At 43.6% G+C, this 22417-nt stretch overlaps 1 protein-coding gene across 3 annotated transcripts in view; it reads right to left on the reverse strand.

The window, feature by feature from the left end:
• Positions 1-22417, reverse strand: part of LRP11 (LDL receptor related protein 11) — a 54939-nt gene that overhangs the window by 23233 nt on the left and 9289 nt on the right. For 2 of the 3 annotated variants that reach the window (XR_006202887.1, XM_042940067.1), the window contains exons 3-4: positions 6509-6716; positions 370-495 (exon numbers count right to left, since the gene is read on the reverse strand). Coding sequence is in view for 2 of the 3 variants with exons in the window: in XM_042940067.1 (XP_042796001.1) it covers positions 370-495; positions 6509-6716 (334 nt within the window). In the remaining variant the exon portion in view is untranslated. The remainder of the gene's footprint in view (positions 1-369; positions 496-6508; positions 6717-22417) is intronic. The other variant, XM_042940068.1, reaches the window with a different exon arrangement.

Raw genomic sequence — 22417 nt, forward strand, 5'->3', positions numbered from 1 at the left:
CCCGATGCGGGGCTCAAACGAGATCATGACCTGAGCCCAAGTCGGCCGCTTAACCAACTGAGCCACCCGGGCGCCCCTCACTTTAGTTTTTTTAAAAGCATATTCCTCACAGCATTTTTAGGATGGGGAAGAGTCTTTTAGAAAACAAAGCAAATTTTGAAGAAGGTAAGCAATATAAAACATTTGACATTTGCAACTCAGATTAGAGACTTATAGTTAATGGTCATTTAATTTAAGGCATAGCTTATTCACATGAAGTTATACCTAAAACTGGGCAGAAAAAGAACAATACTGAATTTGCATTTTATTGTGAAAATAAAGACATCCCGTCTCCCCGCCTTGCCCGAAAAGGCCATGCGGCTGACTCACAATTATGACAGAAAGCCTCATCGGACCCGTCAGGACACTGCTCCACTCCATCGCAAGCCAGCATGATGTCAATGCAGCAGCCGTCGTCACAAGAGAAGTGGTAGCGTGAGCAAACGTTCGAGCATCCTGTTTGCAAACAAGTCTCAAGTCACAGGAGCTGCCATATCGTCAACGCTTCGCTGTGTCACGATTAAGTAAGACTAAATGTACATGGAACATTTTGGGGGAGAGAGATGCACATAATGGGGCAGACACCGACAGTCTGAGCTGGAGCAACAGGTTGCGAGAAAGGGGTGCCTCCTTGACCCCCTGACTTAACTCTGAGGCATCACATGGGCTCTTGGTCGCGGGGCCCTTCTCCAGGCCAGCGCTGCCTACCAGGTGGGAACAGACGAGCAGCAGCTCTGGTCTTCCCCAGCCAGCCCCGGGTTTGCCCCCTCACGTCTCACTCTGCGTTCCTTTGTTCATCCCGTCGACTCTGTGGGCCCCCAACACTGCCCCCCACCCCGCATGGCATTTGGCTGGCTGAATGTGTTTTATTAGAGACACCATTTTATACATGCCATGTCTTTAGACATGCTATGTCTTGCATTCTTGTTTTCTAAGTGAGCATTTTTACTGAGATTAACTTTCGACTATTGAACCCTATTTGTTGACTACCATACACCCCTACCGCCATAAAGAATAAACCCAATCTTTAGCTACTGGCTGGTATGAATTTATTTTCTTCAAATAATGAAATTGTCTCCCTTTTGGAGCTGTTAGTTTTTTTTTAATGTTTATTTATTTTTGAGATAAACATTTATAATGTTTATTTTTTTTTATTTTGCACACACACACACACACACACACACACACACACATATGCGTGTGAGCAGGGGAGGGGCAGACAGAGAGGGAGATACAGAATGTGAAGCAGGCTCCAGGCTCTGAGCTGTCAGCACAGAGCCCGACGAGGGGCTCGAACTCACGAACTGTGAGACCATGACCTGAGCCAAAGTCGGATGCTTAACCTACTGAGCCACCAGGCACCCCAGGGGTTTTTTGTTTGTTTTTTGTGTTTTTTAAGTTTATTTATTTATTTTGAGAGACAGAGAGCAAGCATGCATACAAGTGGGAGAAGGGCGGAGAGAGAATCCCAAACAGGCTCTGCACTGTTAGCATGTAGCCCAACGGGGGGATCGAACCCACAAACCGCTATATCATGACCTGAGCCAAAGACACACACTCAACCGACCAAGCCACCCAGGCGCCCCTGAAGCTGTTAGGAGTTTTTAATCTACAGTGTAAAGGAGCTACATGTATTTTCTTGAAAGGCATTCCCCTACTTCAGATTAAGCCAACTTTACTAGACTTAGCTACACAACAACTGGGTGACTTTGACACTGGTTGATGCAGAGTAAAGGTATCAGGCTAGACGTAGGTCATAAGGAACTCCCTAATTTCCCAGGGACACAAGGAACTAGACAATTCTCTCAGGACACGGGAGAATGGTAGATTATGATAATCCACCGAGGCAAATGGTCGAGCATAGTATATGAGTCCAAGTGAAATCTTGGATACATATTCCATTGCATGCAGTTAAACAAGGGCCTGGGAGAGGAGTCTATCTGGGTACAAGGCAATTTGAAGATACCTTGATCCAGGAAGAAGAGAAGAAATGGTGGGAGAAGCTCCTGAGAAAGAAGAGGAAGCAAAGGGCCTCAGTTATGACTGAAAATTTGGGCCTGGAAAGGAGAATCTTCTTTGGTTCCAGGAAAGGAACTCGGAGGAAAAGTGAAGGAAAACTGTGTTACCCTGAATACCAAGCAGGATATAGTTACTGCTCACATTTTTTAGTTCATGACATGAAAATCCTAAATATGTCAAGGTTTTACTTACTATCTGGTAGCTTGTGGAGATAGATTGATATTTGAACGTATCCATTTATTACTAGATCAGTGGTCTCTAAATTTTTTTGACCATACATCTGATCAATACATATAGTGTTGTATACTATGCATATAGTGTAATAAACACACATCTCCATCTAAAAATAATATGCATGTACCAGGATACTAACATATTAAACATGATATAAAATATACTAAAAATTCAGGGAGGAGATTAAAAATTACTAAAAATATAAGTTCAGGTGTCTTCTTTCCCATCCTACAAATGTCTTTATCTGTGGGGGAGGGGGATCCTCTTTGGAGACCACTGATCTAGATCATATTGGAAGTGCTTGATGGCTTGGCATTTGAATAGATTATTTTTCTCAAAGCTTGAAAACATGCAACCTCTATATCCAAAGATCACCCAAATTATCACATCAGCAGAGGTACTATGCTTGCCTATGTCTCCCAGATGGTGCCACCCCTGGTTACCATTACAGCTGGGTTATTAACTGCAAGACCAATATATATTTATAATAGAAGGGAGAGAACCACCTCTCTGTCCCCATTTCTGGTTTTCAATGTCTCTGTGTGATGTTTTATTACTTTAATTCATAGTATGTTATTCCAATCTAGCCAGAGAGTGATTCCAGATAGCAGTTAATAACACAGCCATTCTTTTAAATTTTTTTCTTTCTTCCTTTCTTCCTTTTTCTTTCTTTCTTTCTTTCTTTCTTTCTTTCTTTCTTTCTTTCTTTCTTTCTTTCTTTCTTTCGAGAGAGACAGAGTGTGAGTGGGGGAAGGACAGAGAGAGAGAGGGAGACAGAATCTGAAGCAGGCTCTAGGCTCTGAGCTATCAGCACAGAACCCGATGTGGGGCTCAAACTCACAGACCGAGAAATCATGACCTGAGCCGAAGTCGGATGCCCAACCAACTGAGCCACCCAGGTGCCCCTTAATTTTCTATAAAAAGTTCCATATATAAGATCTATACTCCAGTGGCCTTTCAGTAATCAAAAGCGATGCACATAACTTTCTGCCACTTCGGATACATTTTGTCATCTTGGAGAAAGGCCGGAAGTGTGCAACTGGCAATTTATCTTTGGAGCCCTGGAAAACTGGCCCAAGTCAAGAAACCAGGCAAACACTGGGCTGGTGCAGTGTTAGCTCTCTGCTTGTACCCACACTTCTATCCCTCTCTCCTGCCCAGGCACCTTGGTTGTACAAAGCAAAATCCCTTTAAAACTTCTATAGGGATAAGGGGATATCCATGCCTTCTTCCTATGAGCTCTTTCTTCCAATAATCGGCACCTGACTTGGTTCTTGCCCAGGCGAGCACTCGATCCCAGGACAGCCCTCTGGGTTCAGCGGTCCTCCATAGGGAGGGAGTGGCTGGGGCCGATGCCATGTTTCCCATGGCCCTGGTGCATGCCCAGTACACCGAGGTACTAAAAACATGTTTTTAAGTTTATTTTTTAGTAACCTCTATGCCCAACGTGGGGCTCAAACCCAGAGATCAAGAGTCACACGTTTTTCTGGCTGAGCCAGACAGGCACCCCTCAAAAATGTGTTGAGTAGCTGTCTGGCTCTACTTTGCAGCTGCCATAGATCAACGGCCCTGCTGGAATCTGGGCGGGATCAGACTCCTGACCCGGACGGCTCCTCTCACTTGCCATCACTGCTTCAGAGGGCAACAGCGGGCAGGAAATTGGTGTCACACCAGGCCACAGGCAGCAGCCTCCTTCCTCATGGGAGGCTGGAACCTCGGCCGGACGGGGAGTCAGCCAGTCACATTCCGAACACCGACTGTGCTCTGTGTCCCTGTGGAAGGCAAATTATCAGGGGTGCCATGTCCTTAGGATTCTCAAGTCTTGCTTCATTTTCAATATGCATCCCGACCTATGTTGGTTGGAAGACAAGATCAGCCATATGCAGGCATTCTCTGATCTCTTTACCCTTATTCTCCCACTGACTGAGTTATCAGGGATGGCGAAGACATGCGAATGATGGGTTTTCTGGAGCCATGGTTAGTGACTGTGAAGGCTCACCACGTGGGTGCGGGTGAGCACCTCTGTATGCCCAGTGCCTCGCACAGCTCCTGTGCACCCTGCGGTCCCGCACACACTGACAGAGTCTGCGGACTGAACGACAAGACCCTCAAATACACAGCATCTCTGTACCTCTCCCTGGAGTGAACTGTGGGGGGTTTCCCCCTGCAATACCTCTATGTCTTTTGTGCTCTCAAGTTCCATATACATATATGTATATGTATATATATATTTTTTAACTTGATGAGCTAATCTTAGAAATGCAGATGTTTGGGAAGGTAAGAAACATAGATAAATGAGAAGAATGAGTTTACATTGTGCAACTGAAAGTGAGAACCATCACATGTATGTAAAGCTGTATTATTAGTATTTGTGTTAACATGTCCATGGAAAATTTTAGCCCTTTTTTTTTGCCCAATAGTGTTTTTAAATTTTTTTTAAATGTTTTTATTTATTTTTGAGACAGAGAGAGACAGAGCATGAACAGGGGAGGGGCAGAGAGAGAGAGGGAGACACAGAATCTGAAGCAGGCTCCAGGCTCTGAGCTGTCAGCACAGAGCCCGACGTGGGGCTCGAACTCACGGACTGTGAGATCATGACCTGAGCCAAAGTCGGACGCTTAACCGACTGAGCCACCCAGGAGCCCCAATAGTGTTTTTATTGAAGCATGGGGACAGGACCTGTGGGCAGAAAAAGCTAAATAGTCCTTTTATGGTTTTTTTTTAAATTTTATTTTTTTTAATGTTTATTTTTGAGAGGGGCAGAGAGAGCAGGCTCCAGTCTCTGAGCTGTCAGCACAGAGCCCGACATAGGGATCGAACTCACAAACTGTGAGATCATGACCTCAGCCAAAGTCGAACACTTAACCGACGGAGCCACCCAGGCGTCCCTAAATAGTCCTTTTAAATTGACACATGCACTTTACAAATTTTAATTTGTTTTAAATTGTCATATGTTTAGGAAAGACTCTTAATTCAACAACAACCAAAAACGGAATGGAAGAGCCCATGGAATGAAGTCAGAATATAAAATGCTGGGGCATCTGGGTGGCTCAGTTGGTTGGGCATCCGACTTTGGCTCAGGTCATGATCTCATGGTCCGTTGAGTTCGAGCCCTGCATCGGGCTCTGTGCTGTCAGTTCAGAGTCTGGAGCCTGCTTCGGATTCTGTGTCTCCCTCTCTCTCTGCCCCTCCCCCACTCATGCTCTGTCTCTCTGTCTCAGAAATAAACATTAAAAAAAGGGTTTTTTTTTTTTAAATAAACGTATTTTAAACTATTTAACATTATTAAGCTTTATATTAGAATTCTTAACCCTTAAAAACCTTAATTTCTGGTTAAAATTAAGAAGTAAACAGTTGTGGGGGCCCCTGGGTGGCTCAGTCGGTTAGGCGTCTGACTTCGGCTCAGGTCGTAAGTTCACAGTTCTCACAGTTCGTAAATTCGAGCCCTGTGGGGGGCCGGGCCCCGGTGCCAGGCTGAGACCGGGTTGAGCAATGTTCCCTGTTGACTCAAGCCAACCCGGTGGTCCCCCCTCCCATTCATGTGGGAGGCCAGGCCCCGGCGCCAGGCTGAGACCGGGTCGAGCAACATTCCCCATTGACTCAAGCCAACCCGGTGGTTCCCCCTCCCATTCCCCCACTCTCAAGGGCATACGAAAGCCTTGTCAAGGCTGAGAAAGTTAATTCCTGAAGCAGGTGTTGGCAGTAATGCTACCTCCCTTTTTCTACCCCGAGTCAGATAGAAACAAACATGGGAATTGTGTTTTGCTAGCAATCTTATCAACAAGGTCTTGTGACCCGTCTAGAAAATGCACAAGAAACACAGAACTAAATGTTTTGGTGGGCAGCAATTATGTGAAATCTGTTTATTCTTAGAATGACCTAACCCATAAGAGTCTGGTTATAAAAGATTGTGTACAGCAACAACAAAGCCGTCACTTGGGCCATCAGCCCAGGGGACCCTCCTGTTCCCAAACTTTCTCTTCTCTTCTCTTTTCTTGCATTCCCCTACCCTCAGGACCCTGACCTCGGTGTTTGTCGCGCCGGCCGCGACAGAGCCCAACGTCCGGCTCTGTGCTGACAGCTCAGAGCCTGGAACCTGCTTCGGATTCTGTGTCTCCCTCTCTCTCTGCCCCCCCCCCCCACTCACACTCTGTCTCTATCAAAAAATGAATAAACGTTAAAAAAAATTTAAGAATATAAAATGCTAATCCAATACCATGTTTCTGTAAGTAGCTGGTTTCTGTCGGCCATTGTGAATGCAAAGGAAGGACTTTCCTCTCACCTCCTGTGGAGAAGGTCATGGGCAGCACTGTCACTGAGACGTTGTCAGAGCTTCTCTGCCCAGCAGTGTCCATCACAGTGAGCTGAAAGGTATATGTTCCTTCCCGTAAGTGGGACAGCTTCAGGGTTCCTGACTGAGGTACCTGACACCCAAACAGGAAACAGCACATGTAGTTAGGAGATCTGAGGCACAGAGTCCAGTATCATCCTGAACTGGAAATCAGCATTACCCCTGGAACAGTCCCATGTCCCACCTGTCCACTCCCGGCCAAGGAAGGCAAATCCTAAAGCATGCACCATTTGGGCAGGTGGCCCTACTCTGAACTCACAATTCTCAATTTTATCTGGGCTGACAATCTCCTTGACTAACAATAGTCTTTCACTTGCCCTTAGCAGTTGATGTTCCAAACCTGTAACTCTCCAAGCTCCACACCCAGTATCTAGTCCCTTCCTTCTCAGCAGGTGACCTCATCTACTTTGAGAAGAAAATTAGGACATAATTATGGCCATGATTATGTTTCTACCACTCATTCCTATGCTGGGAACGCACCTGTATCTGTATCTGCTGTCAGCTCCTTTCCCCCAGCCATAGTAAGATGAGCTGTCCCTCCTGCACTCCAGGCCAACTCCCCCATCTAGGCCTTGACCCCTTCCCTCTATGACATTTTTTAAAAAATTTTTTAATGTTTATTTATTTTTGACAGAGAGAGAGAGAGACAGAGCATGAGCGGGGGAGGGGCAGAGAGAGAGAGAGACATAGAATCTGAAGCAGGCTCCAGGCTCCAAGCTGGCAGCACAGAGCCCGACGCGGGGCCCGAACCCGCGGACCGTAAGATCATGACCCGAGCCGAAGTCAGACGCTCAACCAACTGAGTCACCTAGGCGCCCCTATGACCTTTGGAACACTGACCATCAAGTAATTTCTCTTTCAAATGCCTCTGCTATCACTATGCTCAAGTTTCTCTCTACCCAAAAAAAACCAAACAAAACAACAGCAAATAAAAAACCCTACAGTCCAAGATCATCCCAGCCATACAATCTTATCTCCTTCCCATTTCAACTTACCTTTCAAAGCCTTGTTCATGGTGCACTTGCTGCTTCCATTTGCTCATTTCCCATTTATTCTTTATCCCACCCATCTGATTTCTTTCCTCACCATTCCCCTGAAACTGCTGGAAAAATTCATTAGCTGATCTAGCAAAGATCACCAAGTTGTCAAGGTCAATGAGACTCGTTAGCCTTGCCTTCTCCCACTCCCCCTCCACTGGCTGTCTTACTGCATTTTACAAAGTTAGCCACTCCTGGCTTCTGGAACTCTCGACTTCCCTGGCTTCTGTTTCTGTGTCTGAATTCCCTGGCTATTCCTTGATGATCACCATGATGGACTTGACTTCTGCTTACTCCCTAAACCCAGGGTCCCATCCTGACCCCCATTCTCCTCTGCCATTTTTCAGGCAGTCTCCCAATCATGGCAAGAGTGATAGCTTCTGAGGTCAGTACTACGTTGTCATTTTGGGAGTCATTTTTGGATGCTCAATCCAACTACTATATTTTTCAGCTCTCTCAAAGATATTATAATGGCTGAATGTCCTATTTTCTAGGAAAAAATCCCTTTTTGCTTAAATGAACTAGTCTGGATATTTGCCACAAATGAATTCTGACCATTACATGGCTTATTACATTGATGCATTACCAGACTTAAGAGTACAGAGAGTTGCCCTATTAGAACTATCAGCTGCTAGGAATGCAAGCTGGTGCAGCCACTCTGGAAAACAGTATGGAGGTTCCTCAAAAAACTAAAAATAGAACTACCCTACGACCCAGCAATTACACTACTAGGCATTTATCCATGGGATTACAGGTGTGCTGTTTCGAAGGGACACATGCACCCCCATGTTTATAGCAGCACCATCAACAATAGCCAAAGTATGGAAAGAGCCCAAATGTCCATCGATGGATGAACGGATAAAGAAGATGTGGTATATATATGTGTATATATATACACACACATATATATATACATACACATATATATGTACACACACACACACACACACACACACACACACACACAATGGAGTATTACTCAGCAATCAAAAAGAATGAAACCTTGCCATTTGCAACTATGTGGATGGAACTGGATGGTATTATGCTAAGTGAAATTAGTCAGAGAAAGACAAAAATCATATGACTTCACTCATATGAGGACTTTAAGAGACAAAACAGAGGAACATAAGGGAAGGGAAACAAAAATAATATAAAAACAGGGAGGGGGACAAAACAGAAGAGACTCACAAATATGGAGAACAAACTGAGGGTTGCTGGAGGGGTTGTGGGAGGGGGGATGGGCTAAATGGGTCAGGGGCACTAAGGAATCTACTCCTGGAATCATTGTTGCACTAGATGCTAACTAATTTGGATGTAAATCTTAAAAAATAAAAAATAAAATTAAAAAATAAAAAAAAAGAATTATTAGCTGCTTGTTTGTATTTATGAAATCCTAGAATTTAGATTCCTGCACATAATTCTGGCTTGGAGGCTTTGTCAGAACTATATATGCCCATGAACAGAATGCTTTACAATCACTTTAGGGGGCAATGCAAGGAGATACAGTTGTATCAATAATCAATCACCCAGAGCTCCTGTTAAGTACAGGTTTCTCAGCCCAGCCTTAGAGTCTGAGTCAGTGGGTCTGAGAGTGGGATCTGGGAATTTGCACACAACAGTCACATCCAGATGATTCACCGACGACACTGCAAGAACCGTGGGTGAAGTGGTTAAGAGCACGGAGTCTGGCGTCCAACAGAGCTGAATGCCAGCTCTATCATGTGCCAGCTCTGTGACCTCGTACAAGCCACTTAACCTATTTAAGCCTCAGTTCCTTCGTCTGTAAAGTGGAAATAATAACGGCACTTACCTTGTAAGCATCAAACGAGATAACTATGTAAAAAGAGCTTAATGTGGGGCTTACATATAAGTTTTAAATATAAAATACAAGTTTAGTTTTTTAAATATCGAAAGAGCATAACGTAGTAAATGCTTAAATGTAACTAACTGTCTCCATCTCAAGCTGAATAACCCTGTTTTTACAGACAGGAAAATGAAATCTCAATAACGTGACTCTCACTCACTGAGACAGAGACAGAATTGAGATGTCCAGGTGTAAAACCGTCAATAAGCGGTCCCATCACTCTCCTTGCAAAAGCTGTAAGCTGGAGAGCTGGCAAAGAAGCAAGCCAGGGGGCGCCTGGGTGGTGCAGTCGGTTAAGCGTCTGACTTCAGCCAGGTCACGATCTCGCGGTCCGTGAGTTCGAGCCCCGCGTCAGGCTCTGGGCTGATGGCTCAGAGCCTGGAGCCTGTTTCTGATTCTGTGTCTCCCTCTCTCTCTGCCCCTCCCCCGTTCATGCTCTTTCTCTCTCTGTCCCAAAAAAAAAAAAAAAAAAAAAGAAGCAAGCCAGTCCTTCGTTGTGTATTTCAAAGAGATGTTAAGCAGTTTTCACCGCCACACTGTTACATGATCTTCAGGCCCAACTACAACAAGAGCATATCAAACTTATTCCTATTAAGTGGGGTCCACTTGTGTGAGAACTACAACACTACCTAAAGGGCATGCAGAGAGAAAACTGAAGATGACAAGAGAATGTGAGAGTCTGGAGCAGGCAACTGATCCTCAGAAACAGGAGGGTTCTCGATGTCTGAGAACAAGGAGAGAACATCAGAGATTCAGACGAGTGAGATTTAAAATGAGGGGGGCCTGGGTGGCTCAGTCGGTGGAGCGTCCGACTTCAGCTCAGGTCACGATCTCGCGGTCCGTGAGTTCGAGCCCCGCGTCAGGCTCTGGGCTGACGGCTCAGAGCCTGGAGCCTGCTTCGGATTCTGTGTCTCCCTCTCTCTCTCTGCCCCTCCCCTGTTCATGCTCTGTCTCTCTCTGTCTCAAAAATAAATAAACGTTAAAAAAAAGAAGAAAATTTTAAATGAGACAAAAACTGTGGCTTGGGACTCAGGGTCATACCAAAAGCCCCCTTTTCTTTCACATTCCATATCCAAACACATCTCGAATTTAAGCGCTTCTCATCATGTGCATTGTCACCATCCTGGTCTGAGCCCACCCTGTCTCTAGCCTGAGTCACTGCAGGGGTCAAGAGACCTGCACTCCAGTGGGACTGGGACCCGGTATCCCTTTATTCTGGAAACTTTCGCTTCCACCTCTGTCCACATGATTGCAAGGGAAGGGTGAGTTATAACCTCTCCCTATGGCCGGAGGAGTGTGAGGCTGAACCAAGGGGCACCAATGACTGCAAGGGGCAAGAGGCCGTAAGGTTGCCGCCGGTGACAGACTCTCACTCTCTCCAACTCTGGCTCAGAATCAGGCAGGCCTTCCTAGGTCGCAGTGGTGTAATAGATAAGACCACTAGTTCCGGGACTTAGAACACATGGGTACATGGTGGCAGCTGATGGCCATGCTGGAATGTGTTGACTGAGCCTTGCAGCCTGGAGTAAGGGAGTAAGGTGCTATGAGGGGAGAAGCTTTGTCACAGCTGGTCTGCCTGCAGACTTAAGACTGCAGAAAGCCGGCAGCTGAGAGGTTTGCTGCCCCAGGTACATGAGAGGAGACAGAATCCCAAGCAGGTTCTGCACACTCACCTCAGGGCCCGATGTGGGGCTCAATCTCACAATCCATGAGATCATGACCTAGGCTGAAATCAAGAGTCAGACACTTACACGACTGAGCCACCCAGGGACCACGGGAAGTTTCTTTTCAATGCTGGGCTGGAAGGACAGGCATCCACTATCTAAGAGGGCAATTGTCCACCTGGGCTGTGGATGCCTCTCTCTGCCCTCCTAGGCACCTCCTCTCTGATGCAGGGAACACTGATCCAGATCCAGGTCATGGTAATAACCTTCAAAGTCCTGGGTGAGCTTAAACTTAGATCTATTCAGGTTAATATCCTCTCCTTGGCCTTTTTATTCATTTAGTTAACAAAAGGTGTCTTTCCTTGAAATCAGGTATTTAGAATATTTAGAATGGTTTCCCTTCAAGCATCCAGGTGATCCTTCCATATCTCATGTTTATTTGACATTGGAAAGGATTTTACAAACATTTCCTAAGTGTCAGGATAAAAAATATACATGGCAGAGGAGAAAGAGAATAAGACAAAAGTTCTCATTGTTCCCACCAAGAGTAGGACAACATTCCCTGAGCACATGAGCCAATTTTCTTGACATCTGGCCATAATGCAGAGTTTCTACAGACAAAAGATTAGTACTGCTTCCCTGTTGTTTCTTCTCTTACTGCCCTTCTCTCCTTTCGAGTCTAGGGAAGATCAATACGATATCTCGGTTTGGCAAGATGTGGGTCAAGTGTAGACAAGATCTCTCTGAATCCTTCTTTCCTTCTTTTCTTTTCTTCTCTTCTTTCTGTTCTTCTCTTTTCTTTTCTTTCCTTTTTTCTCTAATGTAATCTCTACACCCAACATGGGGCTTGAATTTACAACCCCTAGATCAAGAGATTCCTGCTCTACTGACTAAGCCACCCAGGCACTCTCCTCTGTACTGTTTTTTAGAAAGAAAAGTAAAAAGTATGTTATTGTACAGACCACTGGGCAAATGGCCAACTATCTATCCTCTGGGTAAAGCCAAACCTGATTCTCATTTTAACTGGATAGTGATTTTATGGCCCTAAGTTACCATATCAGAGAATACACATTGAATTTGAATGCTCTCAGACATGTGCAAAATTTTTGCACCATACAATGTGCATCTTTTCAAGTCAATAGGACTTTTGTAAGTCCTATCCTATTATCAAAATATTCAGGTTATAGAGACATATACCACAGGGCCCTCATCTGCAAAGTCCTCTCTGACTTCTCTCAATGAGATTATAATCTCTCCTTCCTTTGAACTCCAGTAGCACTTTATCTACATTCTTTTATAGCCTTGCCACTTTTTTTTTAAATGTTTACTTGTGAGAGAGGGCAAGTGGGGAAGGGGTAGAAAGGGGACAGAGGATTTGAAGCGGGCTCTGAGCTCACAGCAGCGAGCCCAATGTGGGGCTTGAACTCATGAACTGCGAGATCATCATGACCCAAGCTGAAGCTGGACACTCAACCAACTGAGCCAACTAGGCACCCTAGTCTTGCCACTTTCTACTTGGTATTTTTGTTATTTAGGTGCATATCTAATCTCAACCAGTGTCAAGTGACTTGAGGGCAATATTCCCTACAAGTTTTTCACGGTGCCTTACTCCCTTGCTTCTTGCCTTTGAAAGGCCCTCATAACTTTTTGTTTATATACAAGTGAGTGAATCTATTCTGTTTGTAATTCAGTTAATGTATTGGTCAAAATAGCCCAATATTTACATCCCAAGGTATTTAGATAAAACTGTAATAGTTTTCCTCTCTGGAGTGCTCATTGTTTAAAATGTTTATTTATTTATTTTGAGAGAGAGAGAGAGAGAGAGAGAGAGAGAGAACACACTCGAGCAGGGGAAGGGCAGAGAGAGAGGAAGAGAGAAAATCCCAAGCAGGCTCCACGCTGTCAGCACAGAGCCTGACATGGGGCTCGATCCCATGAACTGTGAGGTCATGACCTGAGCTGAAACCAAGAGCTCAACCCACTGAACCACCCAGGTGCCCCTCCGGGAATGCTCATTTTATGCTCTGAAATATGCTAAGCGCTTTATTTGCGTTTTCTTATTTTCATCCCTTACTGAAACTCTATCAGGTTGTATTATCCTCTTTACAATTGAGGAAGCTGAAGCTTAAAGAATGGAATAGTTTTCCCAGGTTCACCCGGCTAGGGAATTGGCAAAACTGGGTTTGAATCCAGGCCATTTAGTTATAAATTCCATATGCACAGCCATTCCAGAATCCTACATCTCGGTCAGCAGATTCAGGCCTTCCAAGGTCCTTATTCCAAAAACCATTTCTTAGAAAGAACCCAGGCACAGTTTATATACAGACTGGCCAGCTGTCATGGTCTAAAAAAAGTAGATTACAGTAAATCAGGTTTAAACCCCGTTTGACCAGAAGCACACAGATTGACAGTCAACTCCTGTGATTCTGGAATCCTACTGTGCTTGTCAACTATTGTCTGGGAAGTTGTGTGTTTGTTTCTGAAGAGGCAAAGAACTTCAAAGCTTCTGCCCTTTCTGGAATAGATCTTTCTTAATTCAGTTTACCCAGATTTATTTTTCCTGAATTACATACTTTTTCTTCCCCAGGGAGATTATTTTTCATTTCCTTATAATGATAATTACAAGTAATTATATAATAAGTAATATTATAAGTAATTTTCTTAAAGAAAAAAACTGCAATTAAATATTCAAGCCCTTGAGCTATAATGTAAAAAGAATTCCTACTTAAGTCAGGGCAGGCTACATTTAGGCTCATGGCTGACGCTGAAACACAACAGGTACGAACTATCCCCATCTTGCATGCTCTGAAGTGTCTTCCCCCTTAATCAGAGCGGTAAGTTCTAGGATTCACTGGTTTTTTTCTCCTGTCTTCATTCTTCATTTTTGAAGCAAGACACTTACAAAGAAATCCTCAAAACCACAATGAAATATTCATTCATGGGCACCAATTTATCCCCAGGTGTTACTTAGGAAATCTGTACGGGGAATCGTCTCTGTCTGGAAAATGCCCCGTGGGCTGCCATTACTTTCTGTCCCTTATTCAAAGATTTGGGTGAATGGGAGGGCTGAGGTGCACAGATGTTAGTGAAATTTTGAGGCAGTTCAGCCTTGTTTCAGTTCTTTGGAATGTGGTATGTTTTGCTTCTCTTCTCCTGCTTTTGTTCTCACTCCCAGGAAACGCCTAGCCCTCTGGCTTTCTCAGTGTCAAAACTGCTCGTTTTAAATTAAAAAAAAATTTTTTTTAAATGTTTATTTTATTTATTTTTGAGAGACAGAGAGAGACAGCATGAGCAGGAGAGGGCAGAGAGAGAGAAGGAGCCCCAGAATCTGAAGCAGGCTCCAGGCTCCAAGCTGTCAGCACAGAGCCCGACGCAGGGCTCGAACTCACGAGCCGTGAGATCGTGACCTGAGCTGAAGTGGGATGCTCAACCGACTGAGCCACCCAGGCGCCCCAAAATTGTTCCTTTTATCAAAGTCCTTTCTGGCCTCAGATCAGAGTCTGAAGCGTTGCCTCTTCAGACATTTGAGGAGTGAGTATTTGCTCCCTGTTGAAGGCTTTTTGGGCGCTGGTGAGCACATGGAGTATTTGGGGTTTGGGCTTCCTTGGGAGAATCTCTAAAAGAACAGCACCCAGGCAGCAACACAGTCTTGCTGGGTGTAAGACAAGACTATCAGGAGCGGTGTGAATACCATGGAAGGAAAAATAATCTCATGATACATTGAATAGTATCATCGTGCTTGAATGTTTGCTATGTGCTGCTCACTGCTCCGGGGGCCTTACTTGCACAACCTTATTTGACCACAATAATAATGCCTTGAAAGGACTCCTGTTCTTTTCATCTTGCAAGTGGTTTAAATCATCCGCCAAGGTCTCCCACACAAGAAGTAGTAGAGCTAGGATTCAAAAACCATAGTCAAGCAGATGCTCTGTCAGAAGTTTTACTTGTTTGATGTCTTTCATTCATGACAAATTGGCTCACTTGAAGGAGGAAGGAAATAGATGAAGTTGATACGAAGTTTTCTCAGGTACCCAATGACCATTTTTCTCTTTTCTTTTTTAAATGTAGAAACAGCTTTCTCTCCATCACTCTGCCCACTCCCACCAGAGGCCTAGAATGTCTGGGATAACTTTTATTGAAGTGATTTACATTTTGTTTTTCTGAAGACTAGAAATTCTCCAATAGCCAAGAAATAATAATAGTTATGTGTGCCTAGGATCTCCTTTGATGGGGGGCAAAGAAATTGTCAGATGACACATAACAGTTCTTTGCAGTATCTGTATGAGACCAGAGTGCTGAGCAATGTTCTGCTGGTCACGCTAAGAAGGATGATACAGATCTGGGGGCTGTAAGAGCACTTTTGGAAAGATTAGCTGAGCAGTCAATTACTTAACAAGAGAGAGAGAGACAGAAGCAATTAATTAGCAAGTATTATTAGAATCCTAGTAAGTATTGTCACAGTTCTAAGCTTTAAGAGAGAAAGGGAGAAAACATCAAGGAATAAAGGAAGGAGGGAGGGAGCAAGGAATGAGAAGGGAGACAGGGCCTTCTGGAAGCATCTGTGGGCAGTAAAACCCCTCTTCAGCTCATTGTTCCTTCCCTCACTGAAAATAATTCTAAAGAAATCCCTCCTCAGTGTTATAAATTCTGTTGTGATATTACAGATTTTATGTATTTCTTTCTACACATCAAGGAAGACGTGTAGAAAACAGAAGACGATGGACACAGTTAGTGTTTAATCTTTAAGACCACAGTAGGTCCTCTGGAAACTTGGGTATTGGTTTGACAACTGCAGGCTGTCTTGAAAATCCTTGCTAAATTTTTATAAAATCTTTCAATAGGCTTTTAAGTCATCTCCTTAACACGTAATGATTCATTCCTTTTGTGAGCATTTTCAGTACTGACCCAAATCATATCCCAGGAAATCTGACTGAGGAGGAGTAAGAGACAAAACGGTTCCTATACAAGGAGACAGAATGCAATTTGAAATTCAACAATTATTTTGTGCTCTCTTGCCCTATGACCAAAAAGTCAAGTCTTGTTTCTATTTATATTCATTTTCTTGGAAACCTTTACTCTAAGGTTGAGTTATAAAATACCATTTTTATCTCTTGGGGGTGGTTTAAAAATGAGTCTAATTGGGAGATCCCACATAGACCATCCCGTCTCAAGAAACTTGGATTTTATCAAGAAGGACCCATGTTTCAATTTTCCTCTGTGGTCCTGGTGTAATTAGGAATACCACCTCCCTTGAGCATCCGACTTCAGCTCAGGTCATGATATCATGGTTCGTGAGTTCAAGCCCCATGTCAGGCCTGCTGCTGTCAGCACAGAGCCTGCTTCAGATCCTCTGTTCCCCTCTCTTTACTCCTCCCCACTTCTGCTCTCTCAAAAATAAATAAATAAATAAAAATAAAGATTTGGGAATACCACCTCCTTTCCCCCTCCCCTCAATAGGTCCCAATTTAGATGATAATCTATTTTCAAAAATTAATTATGTGCAGCAGGCAAGCCAGCGTGCAAATGATTTTAATTTCATAATGAAGTTATTGGTGTAAGCGATATCCATTCTTTTTTTTTTTTTTTTAAGTTTATTCATTTATTTTGAGAGAGTACGTGTGCAAGCAGGGGAGGGACACAAAGAGAGGGAGAGAGAGGACCCCAAGCAGGCACTGTGCTGTCAGCACAGAGCCTGACATGGGGCTCAATCCCACAAACTGTGAGATCATGACTTGAGCAGAAATCAAGAGTTGGATGCTCAACTGACTGAGCCACCCAGAAGTCCCCAAACCATATCCATTCTTTAGTAAACTTCCGTTACATGTGATATTCTAAGATCATTTAGTTATTCTAAAATCATTTGAACATCCTTGTACTCTGTATCCTGTTCCTAAATGTCATATTTTACTTTTGACTTCAGATTTAAATGTCTTATGTTGAAAAAAAATGTATTACACTGAATAATCGTGAACTCAGTGTCATCTAATGGGCTGCCTAAAAAAATGTGTCCTTTTGCATTTAAGAAAATGCGTCCTTTTGTATTTGCATTTTGTATTATAGATTAATATTCAGTTAAGCAGATATAGAATATCCTGTTCAAGGGCAGAAAACATGTAACTTTATTTTATTTTTTTTAATTTTTTTTTTTTAACGTTTATTTATTTTTGAGACAGAGAGAGAGCATGAACGGTGAAGGGTCAGAGAGAGAGGAAGACACAGAATCTGAAACAGGCTCCAGACTCTGAGCTGTCAGCACAAAGCCCGACACGGGGCTCGAACCCACGCACCGTGAGATCATGACCTGAGCCGAAGTCGGACACTCAACTGACTGAGCCACCCAGGCGCCCCAAAACATGTAACTTTAAAATTTTTGTTTTTAAGTTTATTTATTTTTCACAGAGAGAGAGAGAGAGAGAGAGAGAGCATGGACGGGGGAGGGTCAGAGAGAAGGAGACACAGAATCCGAAGCAGGCTCCAGGCTCTGAGCCCTCAGCACAGAGCCCAACATGGGGCTCGAACTCACAGACTGCGAGATCATGACCTGAGCCGAAGTCGGAGGCCTAACCGACTGAGCCACCCAGGTGCCCCCAAAACATGTAACTTTAAAGTCCAGCGGGTAGACTCTTCGTTCTGACCAATCATCTTTCCTATTCTTTTTTCATAAATGAAGAAACCAAGCCAGGAACATAAGCTTTCCCATATGTTTCGTCAAAGTAAACTGCTTAGTATAGCACTGAATACACACGCTAAGTACTAAAAATACTTAGACTAAGTTTTTTTATTAAGTTGGCAGAAATAATTCCTCTCTTACAATAAGGACCTAGTTGGTTTTTGTTGGTTTGTGAATACCTGAATGAGTCTTTTGGACGTGAAAAGATAGTCCTACAACCTAGTGTTAAGGTATTCCAAGACAAAGGGAGGGCTGACACTTCTACCCCCCCCCCCCCCCCCCAGGCCTTTACTCAAAGCTTCTCTCTAATGAGAGAAGGGGTTAAAGAGCCTGTGCAGATGGAGAACAGGGAAGACGGAAGGAGAGAGGAGGAGTCCAGGAGAGGCACCCAGTGGAAAGCCTGGCCAGTGAGGGCCCTAGAGGGGTGCGAATGGTCAAGGGGCATAAGAACAAGTGTATCCCACGTTGGGTTTTAACTTAATTGTTCTACTATGCTAGCCTATAATTGCTCTGCCCCCATTCTCACAACCTTCCAAGTGGGCCCCATTTTGCAGCCTGAAGGAGGATTGCATTAACATTCCAGTCGGCTGGATCCCATTCTCAGAAAAAAGAATTTGACTTGAGAGCCCCAATTTTTCTGTCAGAAGTTTTGGGGTGTAGGGGTGCCCGGCTGGCTCAGTCAGAAGAGCACTGACTCTTGATCTCGGGGTCGTGAGTTTGGGCCCCACACCTGTGTAGAGACTAATAGATAAAATAAACTTAAGAAAAGAAATTGTGGGGTGTGAAATCAGGCTGCCCAAGTGAAAGGGATCCGTGGGATGGCCCCTGAAGGATGTTAATTACCGTTAAAGGAAAATTCTCAAAATGTTTAACCTATGACTCTCACACAAATCTTCATTGTTGTTGTTCTTATGTACATATTTAATTTTGGAAGGAAATGAATCACTCTGAAATCAGAGGTTTTTAAAAACCTCTCACAATGGGGCGCCTGGGTGGCTCAGTCGGTTAAGTGTCCGACTTCAGCCCGGGTCACGATCTCTCGGTCCGTGAGTTCGAGCCCCACTTCGGGCTCTGGGCTGAGGGCTCAGAGCCTGGAGCCTGCTTCCGATTCTGTGTCTCCCTCTCTCTCTGCCCCTCCCCCCATTCATGCTCTGTCTCTCTCTGTCTCAAAAATAAATAAACGTTAAAAAAAAAGTAAAAAAAAAGTAAAAACCTCTCACTTGGGTGAATTGTAAGCAAAGTATAATTCCACAATGGCTTGAAAATACCTGTGTATCTTATTCTCAGGTATGAATATGTGTTAAGATCTCGCACAAATCTAATATGAACCTGCATCAAAGATTTTATTTAGCTCTCTCTAATTAAAGAGAAAACCAATAAAGCATCCCACAGATTCAAAGGCGAATCTGAAGAATAGGAAGATACAAGGAGTCATGAATGCTTAAGTGAAGTTGCCAGGAGATGCAAAGCTGAAACAAGTTTGCTGTTAGTAACTATTAGTCACCAAAATGCATGTAGTAACAGATTAATACCTTCGGGTGTTAAAATGTCATGCTTGAAATCCACTTTTCCACAGGGCAGAAATCAATTTTATCTCTATATGAAAAATTTATTTGCATTTCAATGTACAAGAATAATTTGCATTCCCACTTCTTTTCTTTCTTTAATGTTTGAGAGGTTGGGAGGATGGGAGGGAGGGAGGGAGGGAGGGAGAGAGAGAGAGAGAGAGAGAGAGAGAGAGGGAGACAGAATCCCAGGGAGGGTCTGCACTGTCAGCAGGGTCAATCTCACAAACCGTGAGGTCATGACCTGAGAGCCCCACCCTCTGTTTTCTACAATGTACCAATGGCGACCCTGAAGGATCTGCTCCGCAGCCCCCATCACTCCACTGAAAGGCGCTAAGTCATCTCTTGCCATTTCAGTCTTTCACCATATTTTATTACAATTTTCACCCACAAGGTGGGGATGTGCCTTCCTGTGAGGTTATTCTGAGGATTACAGATAGGTCTACACTGCCTGGTGCTGAGTAGGGGGCTCAATTAATGGCGCCTTTATTATGATGAAGTCATAGTAGGGTAAGAATTTACTTTTGAGAGCATTCATCAATGTACACCATTATAAGATAGTCAGTTTGGTAGCAAATAGCTCTTTTCTTGTAAACTTTGTCACTTGGGTTATGGTTTTATAACTTTACATCCATCTGCCAATACATTATACACTTGGCTGGGGAATTGGTCCACATTTTCCTCTTGATGGCAGAGCAGTCAGCCCTAAAAGCCCATAAGGAATGCCTAATTTTGTTACTTCTTCATAAATATCTTCAGTAAATTAATACTGAATCATCAGCAGTATTTTTATTCAGCACTCATCTATGCAATTCATTGCTTATAGAATAAAGCTTTTAATAGCAAATACACAAAGCTAGATGATAATGGAGGAAGATTTATAGCTGCTGGAACAGATATGTCCCAGAAGTGCCAATTAACAGTCAGGGTCCATCTCAAGGGAGCTCTCTAGTGGTATAATCAATGGCTTGTCCATGTACCTTTTCTGATCAAAGCAATAAAGATATTAATTTTGCAGCTGACACGATGCATTGGAGGATAATAAATATGCTGGATGACACTTAAAGTTCAAAATTATTTCTGTTGTAGATGAAAACCAAAAGGCTCGGATGTAAAAGGATAAACACAAGGTCCTGTACTCAGGTTCAGTAAATCAATTACACAAACATGGGATGGGGAGGCTATCAGGACAGCAGTTCATGAGGAAAGATGAAGCAGGTTTTAGGTAATCCTGCTAATGGAAAACTCAACATGAATCTATTGTGTGAAGCAGCCACTAAAATAGCTTATATAAATTAAGCTTCATTAATACAAGCAGAGACAATGCCTGAATCACAGGAGGTGATAGTCTGTGTCAGGAAGAACCACAGTTTACATATGGAATTCACAGGGGTGTCAGATTTTAAGAAGGGCATGGAACAGTCTTGAGAAAATCCAGAAGACGCTGAATGGTAAACGTGAAATCTGAAAAATCAACTTATGAGGAACAATCTGAAAGACTGAGAGTGTTGAATTCTGAGAAGAGCATTCCAAGTGGTCGACGTTCATTTTTTTCAAAATTTTAAGTGGCTGATACACAGAATAAAAAGAAGATGCGTTCAGTGCTTTTCCAAAGAGAAGATCCAGCACTGGGGCACAGATGTAAGAGGAGGCACATCCCACTTCCCTAATAACTAGAGCTGATGGAAGATGTCACAGGACATGATGTGAACTAGTAAGCTTTCACCTCGGGAAAAATCAGGCAGAGAGTGGATGACCACTGGAAGGGATGTGATGGAGGGGGCTCCTCTATGGGTGGGAAGCTGGGTAAGATGCTGGCCAAGGGTCCGGGCAAGTCTAAGACTATATAATTGTTGACTAAATAATGGACTTAAATCAGTCTTGAAGGACTAGCTGATTATCGTTTTTGGTTTTGTTCCAACAGAATAAAATCAGTGCTTCCCCACAGAGGGAAGACCCTGGAAGAAAGAGGAAGCAGTTGACAGCTAACTGCAGGTCAAGGAGAGAGGCCTTCGAAGAAGCCAGCCCTGCTGACACTTTGATCTCGGACTTCTAGCCTCCAGGCCTGGGAGAAATTTCTGTTGGTTAAGCCACCCAGGCTGTGGTATTTTGTTACGGCAGCTCTAGCAAACCAGTATTGACTTTTTGTGCCTCCTCTAACTAAAGTGGTTTGGACAAAGTTTATTTGAATAAGCCAGGAAATATTGCTATCTAGGAAGGGTCATGAAAGAGTTAATAAAAAGTGACTAGTCTCACAACTCAGGATGGCTTTTATGGACCCAGCAATTCCATTTCTGGGTATTAATTTGAAGGAAGCAAGAACACTAACTTGAAAAGACATATGCACCCCCGTGTTCACTGCAGCATTATTTACAATAGCCAACATAAAGAAATAACTTAAACGTCCATTGACGGATGAATGGATAAAAAAACAGTGGTCTACAAATATTCTGCCATAAAAAAGAATTTTGCCATTTGTGACAACATGGATAGACCTGGAAGTTATTATTCTGAGTGAAATAAGTCAGAGAAAGACAAATACCTTATGACTTCACTTATACGTAGAATCTAAACAAAAAACTGAACACCAGGACACCTGGGTAGCTTAGGCAGTTCAGCATCCAAATTCGGATCAGGTCATGCACGATCTTGTGGTTAGTGAGTTCGAGCCCCACACCCAGCTCACTGCTGTCAGAGCTGAGCCTGCTTCAGATCCTCTGTCTCCCTCTCTCTCTGCCTCTCCCTCGCATTCTCTCTCTCTCAAAAAAAATATGTATATATAAATAAATAAAATAAACATAAAAAAAATGAGTTTGGGGCACATTGGTGGCGCAGTCAGTTAAACATCCTACTCTTGATCTTGGCTCAGGTCATGATCTTGCAGTTCCTGAGTTCGAGCCCCGCATGGGGCTGTGCACTGACAGCACAGAACCTGCCTGGGATTCTGTTTCTCATTCTCTCTGCCCCTCCCCTA

This window comes from Panthera leo, chromosome B2 (genome assembly GCF_018350215.1).
Source record: "Panthera leo isolate Ple1 chromosome B2, P.leo_Ple1_pat1.1, whole genome shotgun sequence".
NCBI lineage: Eukaryota > Metazoa > Chordata > Mammalia > Carnivora > Felidae > Panthera > Panthera leo.